Source organism: Zonotrichia albicollis, chromosome 18 (genome assembly GCF_047830755.1).
Source record: "Zonotrichia albicollis isolate bZonAlb1 chromosome 18, bZonAlb1.hap1, whole genome shotgun sequence".
NCBI lineage: Eukaryota > Metazoa > Chordata > Aves > Passeriformes > Passerellidae > Zonotrichia > Zonotrichia albicollis.
Genome location: NC_133836.1, coordinates 2245571 through 2264556, shown reverse-complemented (window position 1 = coordinate 2264556; position 18986 = coordinate 2245571). Strand labels below are relative to the sequence as shown.

The window sequence follows — 18986 nt, the reverse complement described above, 5'->3', positions numbered from 1 at the left end:
CAGACACAATTCTGCCATTATTCAGGTCAGGATTTTCTTTCAGAGGGCAACATTGAGGGCAGAAGTCACCACTGCTCCACTGTGACTTCTCAATCCTTGTTAGGGTTAACAGGCCCCACTTTTCCCCTTCACCCCTCACTGTAAGTTTTCATGCAGTGGTCTTCCCCACTTCCCAATTTAATTATTTCCTCTTGGAAGGGGAGTGCACAGTGACGCAGATCAACGATTCAAAGATATGAATCACAAATCTGCCTTGTAAACACATATTGTTTTACAAAACCAGCTTGAAGGTGCCAGCTTTCAGTTTGGCACATGGGGCCTCAGAGGTCACCCAAACTACAGCGTGACCTTTAAACACGGATTTGAAAAACAAACCAGCAAAGTGCTGCTTAACTGGTACTTGCACTACCTGCCACTCACTGGGGAACAGCTTAGAGTTACTGTGGCATCTGGCACATCTGTCTACAGTCTCTCTGTCAAGGATTACCTTATCTCCATCCATGAACCTCTGCTTCTCTGTGATGTTGAGGATTTCCACGGGCACGTCCAGCTCAGAGCGTGACTCGTAGGAGATGCTGCCGTCGTCGTTGCTCACCACCCTGCCCTTGCGGCCCGTCATCTGGCCAGGGAGGGAGCACAGCCTCAGGGGAGGGCCCAAACCCCCAGCACCCACAGCTCCAGGCAGCACCATCCATCCATGTACCCACATGGAAACGCTCAGTAATTTACTCTGAGTGCAAAACTGCATTATCTGCTATGTGGAATATGACAGAGCAAATCTAGGTAGGAATGATCCACTGTTCATAAGGGATTTACCAGCAGCACTAAAATAAGCTAAACAGGCAGCTCAGGCTGCCACTGATTTTAACAGGGTCTTTTAAATCACACTGATGCTGCTACTTGATAAAAACAGGGAGCTTAAAGACATTTTTCTGAAGTTCTTGAGAGATTAATTAATCAGGCTTTTCATCAACACAAAGGTTCTTGATCTCCACTGCCCTGGAGGATGAGCTAAAGCTCCTCTGTTTAATACACACCAGCAGCAAATTGACTACAGCCAGTCAGAGAAACAGCCCATAGTAAAACAAAAGAGAAGCTGGTGTGATTTACCCAACCAGAAACTATCAAATCTCAGAAATAATGTGTTCACCCACTCAGAGCTCCCCCTGTATTCTAACACAACATTCAAATTTCTCTCCTATTGGGAGGCATCAGCAGAGTAACCTCTGCTCTCACTCCTGAGATCACTGTCTAAAACTGATAAACAACCTCTTTAAAAACATACTTTTTTGTCTTAATATGTGATCACCAGCCTACCTCTGCAACATTTTCAGGACCACCCAGTTCATCTATAAGCTCATCCAGTGTATTAGGTGGAAGATCTTCAGCCAGCTTTTCCAGTTTATCCAGCAGTTCTTTTTTCATTTGTTGGGCCCTTTCAACAGCATCCTGACTCGTTACAAAGCTGCTGTTTGTGTTACTGTTTGCTGAAAGTTAAGAAAGACTCTTTGAGATTTAGAATTTTATTGCCCAACTGCTAGGAAATGAATCAACATCAAAGCAAGCTGCTCTTACCAGACGTGTTGGTACTGGAAGTGGTGGTTCCAACAGTGGAAGTGAAGCAGCTGGGTCGTTTGGATCCCAGACCAGAGGCTAGTAAGGCACTTTGAATAGAATCTGGGTCTATGCTTTTCTTCTTCTTCTTTTCTTTATTTTTTTTATGCTCTTTTCTAATCAACCAGGGATCTGAAGTTAAATAAAAGTTTCAAACATTTACTAAGCAGCCATCCATCCCTTTGAAACAAATACATTCTCATTGCATAAAGTGACTTACAAAAGTCTGAATTCCAGTGTACAAAACCTAATTTCACATTCTACCAATTCCACATCACTGGAACTAAACTACCTGCTCAGTAAACACTCATCTGTGGCTCCCTGGAATGTTTGGGAATACTTTCTGCTTACTCTCTGCAAACACAGCTACTTTCTTGATGAAACACAGACTGCCTTACCATCTTCATCATCTTCACTGGATTCATCTCTGAAGGGGTTGAAGTCATCATCATCTCCAGAACTCAAAAATTTGGAGCTCTCATTGTCACTTTCTTCGTTGTCTGAAGCATCAGACTCACTCTCACTCTCATCAGAGCTGCTCCCTGCAAGGCCTCCTGTTTTGCGGGCTTTTTTGGCTTCTCTGCTTATTTCTTCACCTAATTCCATCATCCCACAAGAAAGAGAAATTAGTTTAAACCTTGTAGTTTACACACTTCAAAGTGTGTTTTACCATACAAACTAGAAAAATATTCAACTTTCGAAAACAGAACCTTTTAAAAGAATCTAGGCTTTAAACAAGACCTTCTCCCAAGTTTTTAAGATAATCAGTTTGGGAAGGGGGTGGTATTAGGCTTCTCTTCATTGAGCCTCAAGATAAAGAAAGTCACTTGAGTGACTACATCAGGAAGTGATCTGACACAGAAAAGGCATTTTGGGATATGGTTCCATAGCAGATCAACCCAATTTTGAGAAAAAATAGCTAAAATTTACACATTATATTGCTTATCAGCAATATAACATCTATTAATGGCAACCTCTAGCCCTAAGAGATCTGCACTACACTCTCTCTCAAGGATGACTGTACAGATATATCCCCTTTTTTCCCCACACAAAGTTCACTCTTAGGCAGCTCTGAAGTTGCCATTTTCACTGTGGCATTAGTGCAGGACCTCCAGCTTTACCTTTTCGTTTCTTTACTTTGTTCTCCTTGCAAGGGCTGTCCCGGGGTGAATTGTTATTACTTTGAGCAGTCAGGTCAATTCCCAACAAACTGAACAGCTTCTTCCTGTCAGGAGCTGGAAAGTGCTTCTCAATAAGAGACTGGAATACTCCTCTGTTTAAGAGAAAAGGGTTGCTCAGTGAAATTTGCATTGATTTAAAGTACAAACCTGTAACGTTGAACAGCTTGCTTGACTTCCCTGAAGAATGACTCCTTGTGTTGGGCACTCTCTGTATTATCACCCACATTACTGTATTTGTCACCTTCTTAGAAGTCAGATAAATCTCTTTTACAGCACTGTTACACTTTGTTAAATTTGTTTTTGGTAACAAGTGGCATTGCTTTTGCCATTTTTTAATTGCTCAGTTTAAGTAAAAGATGAAGTTAATAAATTAAGATCTTCAGCAAGGCAGCCTTGGGATTGGCTCTGGTCCCTCTGATCAAAGAGGGAAGACATGGTCTGTAACTTGCTCTGCTATAAAGGCAGCACACACTTGGCAGGTCTCCCCATCCTCCCAGGTTGAGAACAGTACGAGCTGTTCACACCTGAAAACATCACTGTGGAATGCCAGGAGGACCAGGAGACAATCCCTGCCCCACCTGAGCAGTGCTGCCACAGTTCAGGTACAGCAGTTTCAGTAAAGAACATCACTACTGCAGGATTCCCAACCTTCTGTGCACTGATGCACATCTGACACAGAAGGACAAATGACTGCACACACACTAAGCTGGATGAAGGTTAGCTTTGTAAAGAACAGTTTTAAAACTCAGTCTTACTTTGCTGTAGAAACAAAGTCATTCAGTTCCCCACCACCTTCCTCCAATGCTTCCAATGTTCTGGCTTCTCCTGTCGACTGCAGGCCAATGACAACGCACTGAAGGACAAATGAAAACCACACACTGTCACTATGACTGAGCTGTAACTTGATTTTGCCTGAATTTCTGCTCATTAGATATCATGAAGTACAAAAGCAAGCTCCTACTATGGCTAAAAATATTTGTATTGCATATATTAAAAAAATTAATCTAATAGCTTTACGTCTAAGACAAATGTTTAAAAATCAGTCTTGATCAACTTACTTTGCCATTCTTGATTTCCTCCCGAGCCAGCTGCACCACCCTCTTCACCTTTGAGGCTATGCAAAGGTACTTGAAAAACCTCTGGTGAGCTGACCAGAACTGACCCCACATGGATTTCTTCATGCGCTGCTCGGCATCGATGAGATCGGCCGCCTGCTGAAACCTCTCTCGAGCACTGACCCACTGGACAAGAAAGGGAACATTCACATTTCAACCAACTGAAACCTCCCAGAAATCAACAGAGAAAGCAAATTTAAAACAGGGTTCTTACCAGTTTCACAGATTTATTGTACATTTTAACATATTCCTGTGAGAGCAGAACTTCGTCGATTTTGAAAGTTACACCTGAAAAACTCAACTGTCTGGCTATGTACATTCCTCTCAGCTTCATATCCATAGCAACTATTTCCATGGCACCAACACCTCTAAAATAAAGGAACAATTTAAATCCATGTTAGAATTTTCAAGAGGAAGGATTGTTTAAAAAATGCTTCAAAACATAACCCCAAGTACTTCAGAAAAGAAAGCTTATAAATGTGAAGGAATATGTTTTTGAAATAATTTGAAATTTAGTCTTTACATAAAATTGTATCCCTGCCTTGTAAATGTTAAGTGTATCTCAAGAGGTAAAACTGAGTTACTTTTTTCCCAAATTACCTAGGATGGATTAGGAGACAGTAACTTACAAATTGTAACTGGATAACAAAATTGGTCCAAATATCAGCAAATTCTTGCATGGTAACTTTATAAACTGCTGATGATTTAAAATAATACAAACCATTTAAAGTTATTCGGATTTATACCGACATGAAAATTATTTGATTAGTAAGTAACTTCAGTTCTCTTCAACAGCAACACCTTGAGAGCACAGAATCACCTGCAGAACGGCTGACTGCTACTCACAGCCTTGGGGCTCTAACTTCATTATTATTTGATAGCTTATTTGATATGCACCCAGTAATGAAGAGAAGTTACACTTGCAGAGTCCAGAAAAACCACACATCATGTAGATGGTAAACAAGATGTATCCTAAAGCCTTTTGTGGCACTCTGAAGTGTTCAAAATTCTTTCTGAGCAGGCAAAGCGAGATGCTCACCCAGCACAGAATGCAGCAGCGGCCTTTTCTCCTGAGCACTCACATTCAGTGCTATTAGTATGTTCTGAAACACCAAGTACCTTGTAACAGCACAAAGAATTTCCCTGAACTGGGTTCTTATGCCAACAAGCACAAGATTCCCTCCTGTTAAATTGCCTATGATGAATGCATAAATATTAGAGGCCCTCTACAAATAGGAAGCCATTAACTACACTGAGCATACTCACTACAATACAGGGTGTTTTCATGGGGAGCAAAGCATTTTGCTTTCCTAACACCCACATTTTCAAGAGGCCTCTTTTCCCAGAAAGCTTTTAAAGCTCTCAAAATTTTCTGTGAACAAAGGAAGTATCTTATTTTGCACCACTTACGATAAATAACATTTCTGCTAGATTTAGAAGCCAGAGTTCTTAGTGTGACAGGACACGCTTGTAAAGGAGCACAGAGTGAAGACAAGGAACTGGGAGTACACTCAGCCACAACCCTGTGCATTCTGCTGTAGGTCTTTGAAACTTTACCTTCTTTCAACAGCCTGAATAAAATCACTGAATTCCCTAAATGGAGTTCCTTCACCCCATATTCCAAGACGGTTCATATATGCCATGTTCCTTGGCTCAGATGCACCTAAAAAGAGAAAGATAAATCTGTACCAGTGCCAGCAAAACCACCCAGAAACATTTAATGCAAACCCAGCAGTACATACCTGTGGCACTGGCATAAACAACCCTGGCTTTTGGAAGTTTATTTTGAAGTTCCAATACAGCCAGACCTGTTTTTGTTGGTTTTGATGAACCAACAGGACACAGATTCTTTGCTTTATGACACTCGTCAAATACAATCTGAACTGGAATTAAGGAAAAGCTTTGTCCCACTAATGCACAGAATGAGGAGCTAGAACAGAAGGCAAGAAAATCTACTACTTACAATAGGGGGCAGGTGGAAATTGTAAACACCAGACACTGGTCATTTTTACTAAAAACCTTGGAAAAATATTTAGATAATAAATTGCCACACTGGAGTTCTTGAAAATGCTGGTGGCGCTCCAAATATATATTTAAACAAATCCATAAAATATCAATGTAAACTCAGAGTTCTGAAGGACAATTGCTTAATTTTATAGGTTTGATATAGAAAAAACTAGAAACTTCACTCTTGTAGCAGAGTTGTGTAGCAGCAAGTCGATGGTCACATGTTTGGCACAAAGTTTGTAAAACTGTAAATGTAATGTCAGAGCATGCACACAACTGATTGCCACTACAAATAAAGAATATCTAAAAACCTTTAAAGATAAGTTTAAATAGCAATTTCATTATAATCAAATGAATTCCAGAAAAAGGATACAACTCCATCGAAGTCTTCACCACACCAGTGAAGGAGCTGCTTTAATCTGGTTTTGTATTTACCACCAGACTGACTTTCCCCAATCAGAGAGGAATAGGTAGCAAAGATGACACCTTTCTTCACACTTCCATTATGTTTGGAAGAAATCTTCCCATACTTGAACTGCAACAAATAGAAATTAGAGAAGTTAATCCAGAGAGTCTCCTCCTCAATCCCAGCTACCAGATGAAGGGATGCTGGTGGTCTCAAACTGAAAGGTGGGAACGCTTGGGGCCACCCAGAACCCCACACCATGACCAGGGCACAGCTGATGGCAGTGGGGTTAAGGGGTTATACAGGGCCTTACTTAAACACAGACTTTAGGAACACTAAATCTGAGGTTTCAGAAGCTGAGCAGCCATACTCTTCAGCTACATGGTTTCCTTACTTTAAATACATTGAAACTAAAATCTCAATTGTAGCCCTTTAAGAGCCAATACTTCAAGTGTATTTACAGCTGCTACCATAAATGATGATTTCTAAAGCCTTGTTTTGGAAATTAAGAATCCACAAAGCAAAAATATCAACTTAAACCAAACTTTTAAGTTCGGTGAATTCAATCAGTACTCACACTTTACAATTTAAGCAGCTAATCCAGAGCAGAGGCAGTGTCTCCAAAAATAACTGCACACACCACTGCTGCTTTAATAAATCACTGAGCAGGTCCATTATTCAAGCATTACACACAAAAAGCATGATATATAAAATGTGCACTGAGAGATAGAAAGTAAAAAAATCAAATGCTACAAAGCTTTAAAGATGTAAAGAATATTTCAACTTCTAGAAAATATTCTACTAATAGTGCCAGTAGTGACTTGAAGTACAGATTTTTTTTTTTAAAAAAAGCACACATGCTAAGACTTAATCCTACAAGGGGCCTATTTACATGATTAACTTAAAGCTCTGTGTGGTTCTTTGTAAGATTTTAGGCCTGTCAAACAAGACCTAGACAGCAAATTTATTGAAATTAGAGCATTCTTGCTCTTAAAACACTCAACATGCACAACTCGTCACTCAGGCGTACCTAAAGGTTTGCCCCAAGTGTACATAGTAAAAAGTTTCCACACCTTGTTTAATGAATGCACCAATATGTTTTTTGCTCCAATATCTCTCAAATCTCTCTCAGCATCGTATTTCAGATCATTGGACACGCTAAACCTGAGGATACAAAACAAAGCACATGCTGTAAGTCCCAGCAGGTCAAAGGCAGCCAGCTGCTAGGACATTTGTCAGGAGACAGATGACCCTGGATTTAGGTCACAGAGTCACTGGGGCGTCTGCTCTAACAAATCCTGGCACACTTACCAGACTGCTCTTTTTCTGCCTAACAAGTAATTTTCATAGATTATTCCAGCTATGGTCCTTCCTTTTCCTACACCAGCACCATCACCTATCAAGAATCCAGCTCTGTCTCCATTGGGCAGGAATGTTTCATGTTGCTGTAGGAGAAAGAACAAAGAACTTGTACACATTCTCCAGAACACATCACAGAAAAGAGCAAACAAACATCCTATTGGAGGGGACCAGTGGTCCAAGCAAAGTCCTGGAAGCAGGAAGAGGGGATTTTCTTTAGGGAGAGCACAGCACCCCTAACTGCATTGTGGAGCCATTCCCCCCTTTCTTCCCTCAGCACCCAGAACTTCTCTAAACACCTGTCCAATATTTTGTGTCTTTTCCTAACCCACTGATAGGCTCCTGCACAGCCTTTTGTAGCAGCAAGACCCAGACATCCACAGCCTGTGGAATGCAGGATTCTGAATCCACCAATTTTAAACCAATCTCCTGTCAGTGTCACCAAGTTCTGTTCTGCTTTTGGTTTTGTGTATCACTCACTTCATGATCTTAACCCTGATTTCATTCCCTTTCCTTTCTCTGCCCTCCATCCCCAGGTGCCCCAGTCTCTTTTCATGAGGTAACTTTTCCCTCCTGTGACCATTTCAGTTGTCCCTCACTCCACTGCCTCCTTCCCCAGCACACAAAGTGCTGCACACACATCTGGGGGGGGCACACTGAAATTTAACCCAGCAGCAAAATAACACCCAGTGCTGCTCTCTATTCCCTTCCCAAGGATGTCAAACAGGGCTGGCTTTCTCAGCCTGCTGCTGCTGCAGCCATTCAATTACTTCAGAGAAATAAAAATGACTAACATGTTCTAAGACATTTAAAAGATCCCCATCATGGAAGTGGTTTAGAGGAAATTTTCCTGGGTGTATTACCTCACATTTATCTGAGCTGAAGCTCACCTGCCATCTTCTAATGCAAGTCAAACCTTTAAGCTCTTATTATTTTATCTCCTTGTAAAACTGACATAGCTGCACTTGTCAGATTTTAGTTTTTCTTCTTAAATTCTCTGTTAGCTTTTAAGCTGTGCTGATGTCTGGCATACCTGGGCTGCATAAGTGATTGCTTCCAGCTGCAAAGCTGACAACCAGCCACTGTCAATGGTTTCCTCTGATATTGATGTCTGGTACCACACATCAGGAGGAGTCACACTGGATAAGGAGCTGGTTTCCACCACTGGGTCAGGGTGACGTAGACCAATTTTTACTGGCGGAGAAAGAAGGGGAAGGAAGGCAGAAGTTAAAAACAAAATACAGAGTTCTGTTGCTGCAGCATGAGTTATTATATTTACCCAAACAACTTGCAATTGTGATTGCAAAGGCTGAACTCAACAACGAGAATGTTTCACTGCAACAATCTGTCAAGCGTTAAACTGCACTGCATATGAAGGAACACATTAATCTGAATTTATAACTGCAATCCTAACTTCCTCTTCTCACCACCTTCCCACAATTTTTGTGATTAGATAAAATTCACTTTACAGAAAATAAAGTATTTGTGTACTTGACTTGTTTGAGAAAAACCAGTCTGAACCTTGTTTTCTCAAAAAGGCCAGAAGCAGCCTCAGGATGCCAGAATCACAAAAGCAACATTCTTCTCACTATTTATATAGTGCCATTTTAAGCAGAATGAGAGGAGAAAAGATTTAGAACAGACATGGTTTAATTGCTGACAGATCTCATCAGTAACAATAAAAATTAACCATTTAGCTACAAACTCCCTGCAAAAAGCCTTGCTTTTACAGCAGGTCACTGAATTCAGCAAACAAGATAACAGCTTGCTGTCAATGGGTACAACAAAGAAAAGAGAAAAAAGAGGAGATGGCAATTAACAGCAGTAAAAGATTCACTCAGAAACCAGCCAGTCCTAAGTAGTCAGGCAGGAACAATGCAGGAAGAATGTACTTAGGGTGATTTCACACCAAAAGACTCAAACTAGATTCCTAAGTGTAGCTGTGAGCACTGAATCCCTTCACAAAATTTCCTCTGCTGAGGCACAAGGCATCTTAACAGAGGTAAAATAACAGACCTGATTTTAGTTCATCAGTCACATCTGTAAGACAAATACTGCTCCATGATACTGAAGAACTCCTCTTTAAAAATCTACTTATCTTCCAAATCTAGCATTTACAGAGGATGAATTTCCTAGGAAAACCCCCAACACATTCAGGTCCTGTTAACTTCAGACAGTATCTATTTTCTGTGTTAGTAATTACACAGGAGTAAATAAATGAACTCTCAAAACATCCAGCCTTTTGATGTAACAGGAGATCAGGTCATACATTTTATTGGCATATATTCAGCATAGGTCTCTGCATGGCCCATTTCTTCTTCATCTTCCTCCTCAGGTTCCTCCTCTTCTTTTACTGCTGGCACTTTCTAGAATGGAGAAATATTTGTGTTAGTCCAACAGCACATGGTTAATATTCCATCTCCTGGAAATTACCATGAGAAAGGAAATGAGGACAAACTTGCACTTCAATGTTTTAACACATGCAGGGAACAAACCAGTGAATCGCTGGGAAACTACACACAAATGCAGATTTCTTACACTCTGAACAACCCTCTAAAGACACCAAGTCAGAGAACTTCCTCTTCTTTGCAAAGACATCAAGCACTCCAAACTCACATAAGCAGAATTAAAAAGAAATTCTTCTTACTGCATATTAAAACCTGACAATGACTTAAAGGAAATTGCCTTGAAAACATGACAGCCCTCATGTCCAAGAATTCCCCTGGAGTCCCCTGCAGCTCCACAACTCCACCACTATAGAGTTAAATAGTCAGTTCTGTCCAGTATTCTCTGAAACCTGACAGTTACCCACTCACTATGACGCTGGCCAATGTAAATATATAAATATTTGTAAAGCACTCAACAGATGAAAAATCAAACATCTTCCACAACTACTGATGTTTAATACACAAGAAGTGATCTGAAAAAGCCCTTCTGTATGGCAGCCACTGAGGAGCACAGCTCTTCCCAAACATCAGCCTAAGTCCAGATATCAGTGAAGATGCCAAAACTCCAACGTTTACAGCATCAGAAGGTAATTTTATTACATTTAGAAAATTGAATGATATTCAATTTAAATCTTCAATTTAACTGCCCAGAAGCACAGCCATGCTAGGGGGAAGTCTTTCAGTTTCCTCACTGCTAGTGATTTCAAAAGAAAATGTTTTAACCCAGAGGAAACACTGTGCTTATCACCTTTAATCAGAGCCACACCCTTCTTGGCCCACAGCAGCTTCTGCTAAGGACAGTAATTTCTTAAAATTGTCATTTATATCTAAGCTCAGCACAGCTGTTAACTTCACTCATCTAACCAAGTTTCATCTCGTGGAGCAACTGACCTTTGGAACAAACAGATGCACTTGACAGTTCCACCACACACAGGACAAGTATGAGTAACTCCTGGAACTGGCCACAACTGTTCATGGCCAGCAACACACTGGGTTGGCAAATGAACCATCTGTGCCACTTACCACAGTTGGTGAAAAACTTCTCATTTTAATGTCATTTATCCATATCCTTGCTACCTCTTTTGTGGAAGCCTCCTTCTTCACTGCACCGTTGCTTAGGTCAGCTGCAAAAGAAAAGTTGTGGTTTACAGAATTCCCTCCAAACATCAACTCACATTTACATGCTGCTCTATTAATGAGCTGAAAGAGAAGTTTAAAGTAACCAGGAGCACAATGATGCTTCAAGAACGAATTTGTAACAGGATCCTTTAAGAAGACCATTTATTAACCTTCCTGTCTTCAGTCACAATTGCAAGGGACTAGGAATAGGGCTCAGTACACAACTAAAATAATTTGCATAAGGATGGATGCAAAATATTGAAAGCAGCTGTCAGGCTTCCATCATATCAATGCATGTAATAAACTTAGCATAATTGCCCCTAAAAACAATTAGGGCACTTGCACAAATAAATGTTTTCCTCAAAGGCACTGCATAATTTAACTTCTTAATATTTTCCCATCTAGAACTCCTGCTGCCTGAATTATATGAAAAGACTATTTTCCTTTCAAGAGCTTCTCTTTTCCACAAGTATTTGCCATTTTTTTTTAAATAAACACAAGGAAAGATCCAGAGACACAGGAACACAAATAAGATTAGGAATGCAGTTCTAGAAGTTGCAGGTTTCCTTTTCACTGTACACAGAAGCTACAGATTGCACTGTTTTCTGCAGCTGTGCCACTCTAACAGTTCCTGTGTGCTGGTGGCACCTATTCTGTGCTTCTCTGAGTTTTCACTTGGTTTAATAAAACTTGACTTATCCCCTTCTGCTTTCTCCCCTCCTCTTCCTCACTTCCTTTTCTCCCTGCCCCAGCTTCAGTTCATGTCCCAACTTGGGTTTTGGCAGCCACTCCCTAAGAGAAGGCAATGACACAAGGAGGGACATTCTGCTTTTTGTTTCAGTTCTAACTGACAGCTCCTGCACTGCACTCTCTCTGCACACAGAAAAATAGGTTATGCCAACCACACCTATAAAATCAGCAAAGCTTGTTCCAGAGACAATGAAAATAACAGAAATCCACAAAATGCCTGTGTATCCTTCAGAAAAAAAAGCAGCACTGAAGGTATTTTCTAACTGAACTAATCTGATCTTAACATGTTAAAATCAGAACAGCTTGAAAGAGTTAGTTACACACACATGCAACTTTTTCCTTACACAAGCTGACCACATGTTAGAAATAACATACAAGGAAATATTATGGAAGAAATCACAACATGAGGATTTGGAGTGTGATAACAAAGGACTTGTGGCATTTAACTTACTGCAGCACTTCAGAAGTAACATGAAAATAAACAGCAAGTTTTTAGGACTTAATTTCTTAAACAATAGATTTGATGCCTCCAATGAAACAAAGGGACAGATTTTCTTTTTGCAGGAGACAATCCACACAAACACCTTATGTGCTACAAATGTAGTTTGGAAGATGCCAAGTAGAAAAGAGTATTAGTTTGTTGTAGTTCTAAGCACATGCTAGAACAGGAACTGGTGGAGACTCCAGTAACATAGCTAACAGACTTCAGTAATGTTCACAAAATACTTGCACCAATTTTACAGCTGCAATCTGTCATTTTCCTTGTCCCATGCCACAAATTAAGAGTTTAAATTTTTAACTCTGTTATTTCATACTTCTCTGCCCTGAATTCTAACACTACTACAGTTAGGATGAATTTTATTAGGCTTCCTGAACCACTTCAATTTACCAGGATATTGTACTAATCAATGAAAATCCATGATGTGCAAAGATCTGTTATTCCTCTATTTAAATAAATACTGTAATCACAAAGAAAGCAAACTCACTCGCTGCTGTCGCTACTGGTTGGGCAATATTAGGAGGTGGCTTCAGTTTCATGAGTTCATTAAGACTGTTGTTCTTGAGCAGATCTTTCAGCTGAATCTGCTCCTTGGAAGGTGCAGTGGTCAAGGCATTGCGAACTGCTGGTGCTGCCACCGAGGGCCGGGTGCTTGTGCTGGTCTGGATGATCTTTGCTACAGTGATCGTCTGCCGCGAGGTCGTCACCGGCGTCGTCTTTGTCACCACGATGGTCGTCCCCAGGGTCGGGAGCTGATTTATTTGATTCAGCACAAAGGTTGTGGTGGATGGTGGTTGCTGGCAACAAAGAAGCAGGAGATTTTCAGAAAACAGTCAAAAAGAGAGCAAACTTTATTACACTTCGTTGAGCACACAGGATACACCAGTTTTTAGAAGACACTTGTCTGTCTTCAAGTAACATGCTGAAGGTGCCAGAGTAACATCTTGTGCTGCAACAGTCTGAGCAAAAATTATTTCTGAATACATTGTACATATTTCAGAAGGTTTTTTTTTTTTTTTAGATTTTAAGGTAAAGGAAAAAAAACCATGAAAAATTCATCACCCATGACCACTACAGTTTCCTCCATATCTGATAAAGCCAGTCCAACCCACTGCTGGCCAAGGCTCGGCCAGTCAGTGTAACTGGCAGCGCCTGTGAGAAGGCATTTGTTTAACAACAGGCAAAAACTGTTACACCATCAGCAGCTGGGATGGAGGAGTGAGAATATGTGAGAAAACCCTGCAGACACCAAGGTCAGTGAAGGAAGGGGAGGAGGCACCCCAGGTGTGGAGCAGGGACTCCCCTGCAGCCCTTGGAGGACCATGGATGCCAGGAGTGAAGTTGAGCCCAGGACAAAGGAAGGAGTGGGGAGAAGGTATTTTTAGATTTGTTCTTCTCATTTTCCTCCTCCATTGTTAACTAGCAATGAATTAATTTCCTTGAGTTGAGTCTGGTTTGCCCATGACAAATTGCTGATCTCCCTGTCCTTATCTCAACCCATGAGCCTTTCACCATGGTTTTTCAGCCTTGGTGCAGCTGAGGTGGAGGAGGTGGAGCAGCTTTGTGGGCACCTGGTGGCCAGCCCAAGCTGAGCCCCCTGCCCAGGCAAACCCCAACCCCTGGAGCAGCAGCTCAGCCCTTACCCGAACATTTAACAGGGCTGGAGTGGAGACAGCCTCTGGTTCCTGTTTGACAGCAGCTGCAGCCTCAGTGTCCAGCCCCAGCTCCAGGGCGCTGAGCGGCACCGACTGCGCGGGGAAGGAAGCAAACAAGGCAGCAGGGATAAAACCTTCAGGCTTTTGTTCCAGGCTGTGCCTCAAGTGGCTACACTCTGGCAGAGTGAAGGCCATCATGGAGCTTAAATGTGGTATTTCATTACACTTTTTATGCATTTTATTGCAGAGCAGCTAGACCCCAATGGCATGAGAGCTCTCCATGGATACCCGGCATTGTGTCCCCATGTCATGCCAGAATTAAGCACATTTCTGTCTGTACTGACCTCAAGTGTTTGACATTGCTTTTTTGTATGGAAGTCTAAAATTAATTCACAAACTATTATCCAATCTCAGTACTTGAAGCAAGAAACTTCAGAAAACTCCACATGCTTGAACCACTTGCCATGCACACCATCCCCTTTAACCCCTTCATCCCAGCAAACCCAAGCTCTAACAAATCCCTGTTCTTGTTTTAACCTGCTGAACAGCTGGAGTTGGTGCTGGATTTGCAAGAACCACATCTGGAGAGTCAATATCAAAGAGATCATTTGGACTGATTCCACTCTCACTCAAAGCAGCAAGCAACAGATCTTGTCCTGGCTCCACCATCTCTGGAAAAAAAAAAAAAAAAAAAAAGAAATCTTAAGTACAAGTACATTTAACTCTGATTTATTTTTTTGCCCACACACAGCTCCATTTCCTGCATTTAGTGGCATTCACAGTGCAGTCTCTTGTACACACAGTCACTTTCTAGATGTGCTCTGGTTCTTTAGTTTATTTGCAGGCTTTTCAACATACTCACCACATCTAAAAGCAGGGAGAATGAAAGTTTACTACACAAAATGCTATCACAGCCATAAACTTAAGAGACCTTTTCTAGTCTTTGAGGCACTACATTTTCAAGGATTGCAAGAAATACCAAGAGCAGAAATGGTGAGCCCGTGTTATGCTAATGATCCATCTTTGTCAGTGAAGCAACTGCACGAGGGAAGCACAATTAAAACTCATTTACTTTATCTTGTAACAAGTTAGTGATAAAGAGCTTATAAGGAAAGCTTTAATTTTTTGCTTGCCCTTACATTAGGTTACATTCATTCACTGGAGAAATTTTGTTTTGCTTAGTGGAGAGAACAAATGTGCCACTATTATGGTATGTAAGTAAGTGCTTATTAAATAGGACACTAACATCAGGTCACAGACTCCTTTATGTGTAGGACAAGCAAAACTAATTTCAAAAAGCTATTCTAGACAGCATAAAAACTTATTAAAAAGCCAAATACTCCATATTTAAAGATGAAGAGAGGAGATAACACATTTCATTGCTTAAGAAGGAAACCCATCTGCCTCAGTATTAAGAAAAAAATTAAATTATCTCACAGAACTTGAGCTGTTGCTTATACAGTCTAAAATACATCTCAAGCAGATCTTAATTTCATTCACCCTCCACACCCCTTAACACCCACTGGGAATAAAACATTGGAACCCAATGAAGCCAAACACCTACTCTAAATAGGTAAGAGGACAAAATTATTTGTTGGCATTTTAGATGTTCATTCACAAGACTCCAGAACAGCATTCCCTTGCTTGTCCCCTGTACATGCACAGCTGAGCCACATCCAGCTGGCTGCTCTCACATCTTCCTCAGCACTTTCAGCAGAACAGGTAATTCTTGTAATAAGCTGAGCCTCAGGCACTCAGTTCTTACTCTCCCCAGTTTTAGTCTGTGCAATAGCAGGGAGAAACCCTTTGGTTGTGGATTCATACTCACAATTCATGAGATGGTGGCACCACAAGTGCAAGATACTGGGACAAGGGGAAGGTGCATTTTAATGTAGCAAAGACTTAAAGACGCTCCAAACAATATCAAAGCAAGAAACAATTGGTGGGACTGCTACTGACTACACACAGCCCCACCAAACACCATTTGCTTCCCAGAACCTGCCTCCTCTTTCTTAAAGGTATTGCAGGTGAGTAAATAAATTTGCAGAATGGCTTTGTTTGTTGCTATGAGGTACAGAAAATATTAAGAAGTATTAAGTGATCTAGCACACTTAATTGATATGGCAGCAGCACTAAAGGATGTCACCACCCAGCAGCCTGTCTCCCAGAATCCTGAATGGGTGAACAAAAGTGGGAAGATCTGACTTTCAGTTTCACCTTTCATTCCACAAAGATTGTGCTGCCTCTCTCAGAAAAGGGAGATACATAATGTACATATGTACATTAATCAGGCAGGATAAATCCTTCATTTTCAGCAGAATAAAATCTTTACAGTGACCATCACATCCAGGTTTAGAAGAGCAGCTTTGTTTGCTAACCAGAAACAGGTGAGGGGAGAAAGGTTTAAGTCTGCAGATGAGATCTTTGCTTATCAGTACTTCTGGTGTTCAGAACTTGAGAGCAGCTACTGAAGATGAATTTCTCTACAGAAGGGGAATTCACACAGGTCACCCCACCAAAACAGCTCCAAAACACTTAAAAAATCACAACTTCCATTTGGGAAAGAGGCATGAGCACCCTTGCACACAGGGCAACAACTTTGCTCAAAGGACAAATAAACTAAAATGTCTAAATGTACAATTGGAAACCATCAGTGAAGTCATTCCTTAGTCTGTATGGAGTTGTGATCACCCCACTCCTAAACGAAAATATGACTAAAACTTGGTTGAAAGTTAAGGGACTGGACTAAATAGAGGCATAAAAAGGCAGAAGCAGCAGAAGTTGGGGCTTTTCACTTAAGTAAGAAAAAATGAAAAGACTCGAGAACTCTGAGTCTGCTCTCACAATACAGGAATGAAAGGCCTTTCTATGAAGTTGAGACTCAAAGCAAAACCAAAGCTAGAAGAAAAACCCACAGCAACACCACAAAACATCTTCCCCAGCCACCCTGCAAGGGTGTCCCAGCCCATCCCATCTGTTTCATGTCCACTTTAACATTTCCACGATGCCACTGACCCCAACATGTTTAACCTTTAAAAACATGATGGCTGAGACTTAAAAGTTTCAGAGTTCAGAAAAAAAACCAACTCATAGCAGCAATGCTTTAGTTGCTTATTTCAAAGTTTTAAATGACTGGTGATAGAAACCAGCAAAGCAATTCCCACAATTTCAGAGTGAATATCTCCAGTTTAGAAACTCTCTTCCTAGCAAAGCTGTTTTCATGTAAGAAGTCCCCCAGCTGCACCCCTCTCCTGACACCCCAAATTTTAAATCTTAAAAATTCATGGTTGCTCACAACCCAGCAAAAAGCTCAGTAAAACAACAGCAATTGTTTGTCTGTCAGTTTGGACAATGAAAGTTTGACTAGTTTCACTCATTTTGTTTCTGTACAGTAGGAACAAAGCTGCATTGTTTGGAACAAAAGGAATTCTGAACTTCTAGATTTTTTACATTAGAAGTCACTGAATACTTAGCACCAATTTTAGCCTTTGTGCAACTCCCAAGCACCAATGCTGCCCACCCTCCTCATTGTAATTTAACAAGGAAATTAAATGAGGAAGAAAAAATACACAGCAGAAGCTGCATTGTGGTAACATTTTATTTTCTGTAGCACATGCTGGTTAAGCTTAAAACATTATCAGGCTGAAGCAGCTCCATAATCTTGCAAGGTAGGAGGCTCCTCAGCTCACACAAGTGAAAGTGACTTTATCAAGCTCTGCAGCTCAGCCTTGGCAATACTATATAAGGACCTGTTTGCCACATCTTCAAAATCTCCGAAAGAAAATACTTATTAAAAAGTTGTGAATATTACAAGCTGTTCCCTGAGGATTTCATCACTCAAAGAACTGTTTTGAGCATGTAGAATCTTGCAGATAAGATTGTCTATGTTTAGTGAGGTAGTCCAATGTCACTGAGCAAGAATCAGCCTATTAAATGAAACTAAAAAATGTATTTATAAAATTTCAACAGTAGTAATATCTTAATTACTTTCTTTGTATGAAGCAAAAACAAAATGGTATTTCAAGAAGGGCCACCAAAACACACCAAACATTTCTGTAAGGTGCTCTCCTGATGAAGAACATAGCTTAAAACTTTGATAAAGAGACAGTTTCGTGATTACTGCACATTATGTAAATAATTCCTGATTTAAAGATACAAAACCAGAATGCCATGTTTAATATCATGTCATGTATCCATGCCAACCTGGCTCTCTCTCTCCTTCCATTTTAGCTTTGATACAAAGAAACAAAACAAAAAAAGATTCTAAAACACATGTCACGCAACCTGCTCTGTTTGCCCTGAGAAACATAATGGTAGAACCCCAAACAATGAAAAGCCTTTTGATTTTCAGGTCTGTGAGTTACACACAGTGACACTGCATGCCTGAAGTGCTCATTTAGAACCATAATCAATCAGAGTATCAGAAGTTGCTCCAAAGCAAACATCCCAACCAAGCAGGAGCTGCTGTTCCCAAGCCCGTGCCCAGCTGGGGCAGCCCTGGCACAAACAGCACCCTCAGCCTCTGCTCTGGCACCGCACAGCTCTTCCACTGCCTTGCTGGGCAACACCTGAGCTGCACTGGAAACCCTGCGGAACATCACACAAATGCTGGAGTTGTACAGACAAGACAGCTTTGCCCTGCAAATTCTCTGCCTGACTAAGCCAGGAGTTATTATTGACCTGAAAATTTCACATCTCCCTTCGCAGCCTCTCAGAGCCCCATCCCACCCAACAGGATTCTCTGGGCAGCCACGTGGGCTCTGCTCATTTCACAGCTTTTGTCTCCAGAAGGAACCTGGTAACAGCAAAAAAACCAACAATTCAACCAACCCAA

At 41.0% G+C, this 18986-nt stretch overlaps 1 protein-coding gene across 1 annotated transcript in view; it reads right to left on the bottom strand.

Moving 5' to 3' along the window:
* The window catches only part of SBNO1 (strawberry notch homolog 1), a 31160-nt gene that overhangs the window by 9921 nt on the left and 2253 nt on the right, over positions 1-18986 (bottom strand). Inside the window, exons 2-20 of the mRNA XM_074554171.1 lie at positions 14690-14823; positions 14141-14245; positions 12985-13294; positions 11153-11253; positions 9952-10048; positions 8716-8876; positions 7635-7768; positions 7397-7487; positions 6291-6452; positions 5653-5788; positions 5468-5573; positions 4125-4278; positions 3854-4036; positions 3551-3648; positions 2736-2887; positions 2013-2210; positions 1576-1746; positions 1318-1487; positions 488-619 (exon numbers count right to left, since the gene is read on the bottom strand). Of these exons, the coding sequence (XP_074410272.1) occupies positions 488-619; positions 1318-1487; positions 1576-1746; positions 2013-2210; positions 2736-2887; positions 3551-3648; positions 3854-4036; positions 4125-4278; positions 5468-5573; positions 5653-5788; positions 6291-6452; positions 7397-7487; positions 7635-7768; positions 8716-8876; positions 9952-10048; positions 11153-11253; positions 12985-13294; positions 14141-14245; positions 14690-14821 (2793 nt within the window). The 5' untranslated portion in view covers positions 14822-14823. The remainder of the gene's footprint in view (positions 1-487; positions 620-1317; positions 1488-1575; positions 1747-2012; positions 2211-2735; positions 2888-3550; positions 3649-3853; positions 4037-4124; positions 4279-5467; positions 5574-5652; positions 5789-6290; positions 6453-7396; positions 7488-7634; positions 7769-8715; positions 8877-9951; positions 10049-11152; positions 11254-12984; positions 13295-14140; positions 14246-14689; positions 14824-18986) is intronic.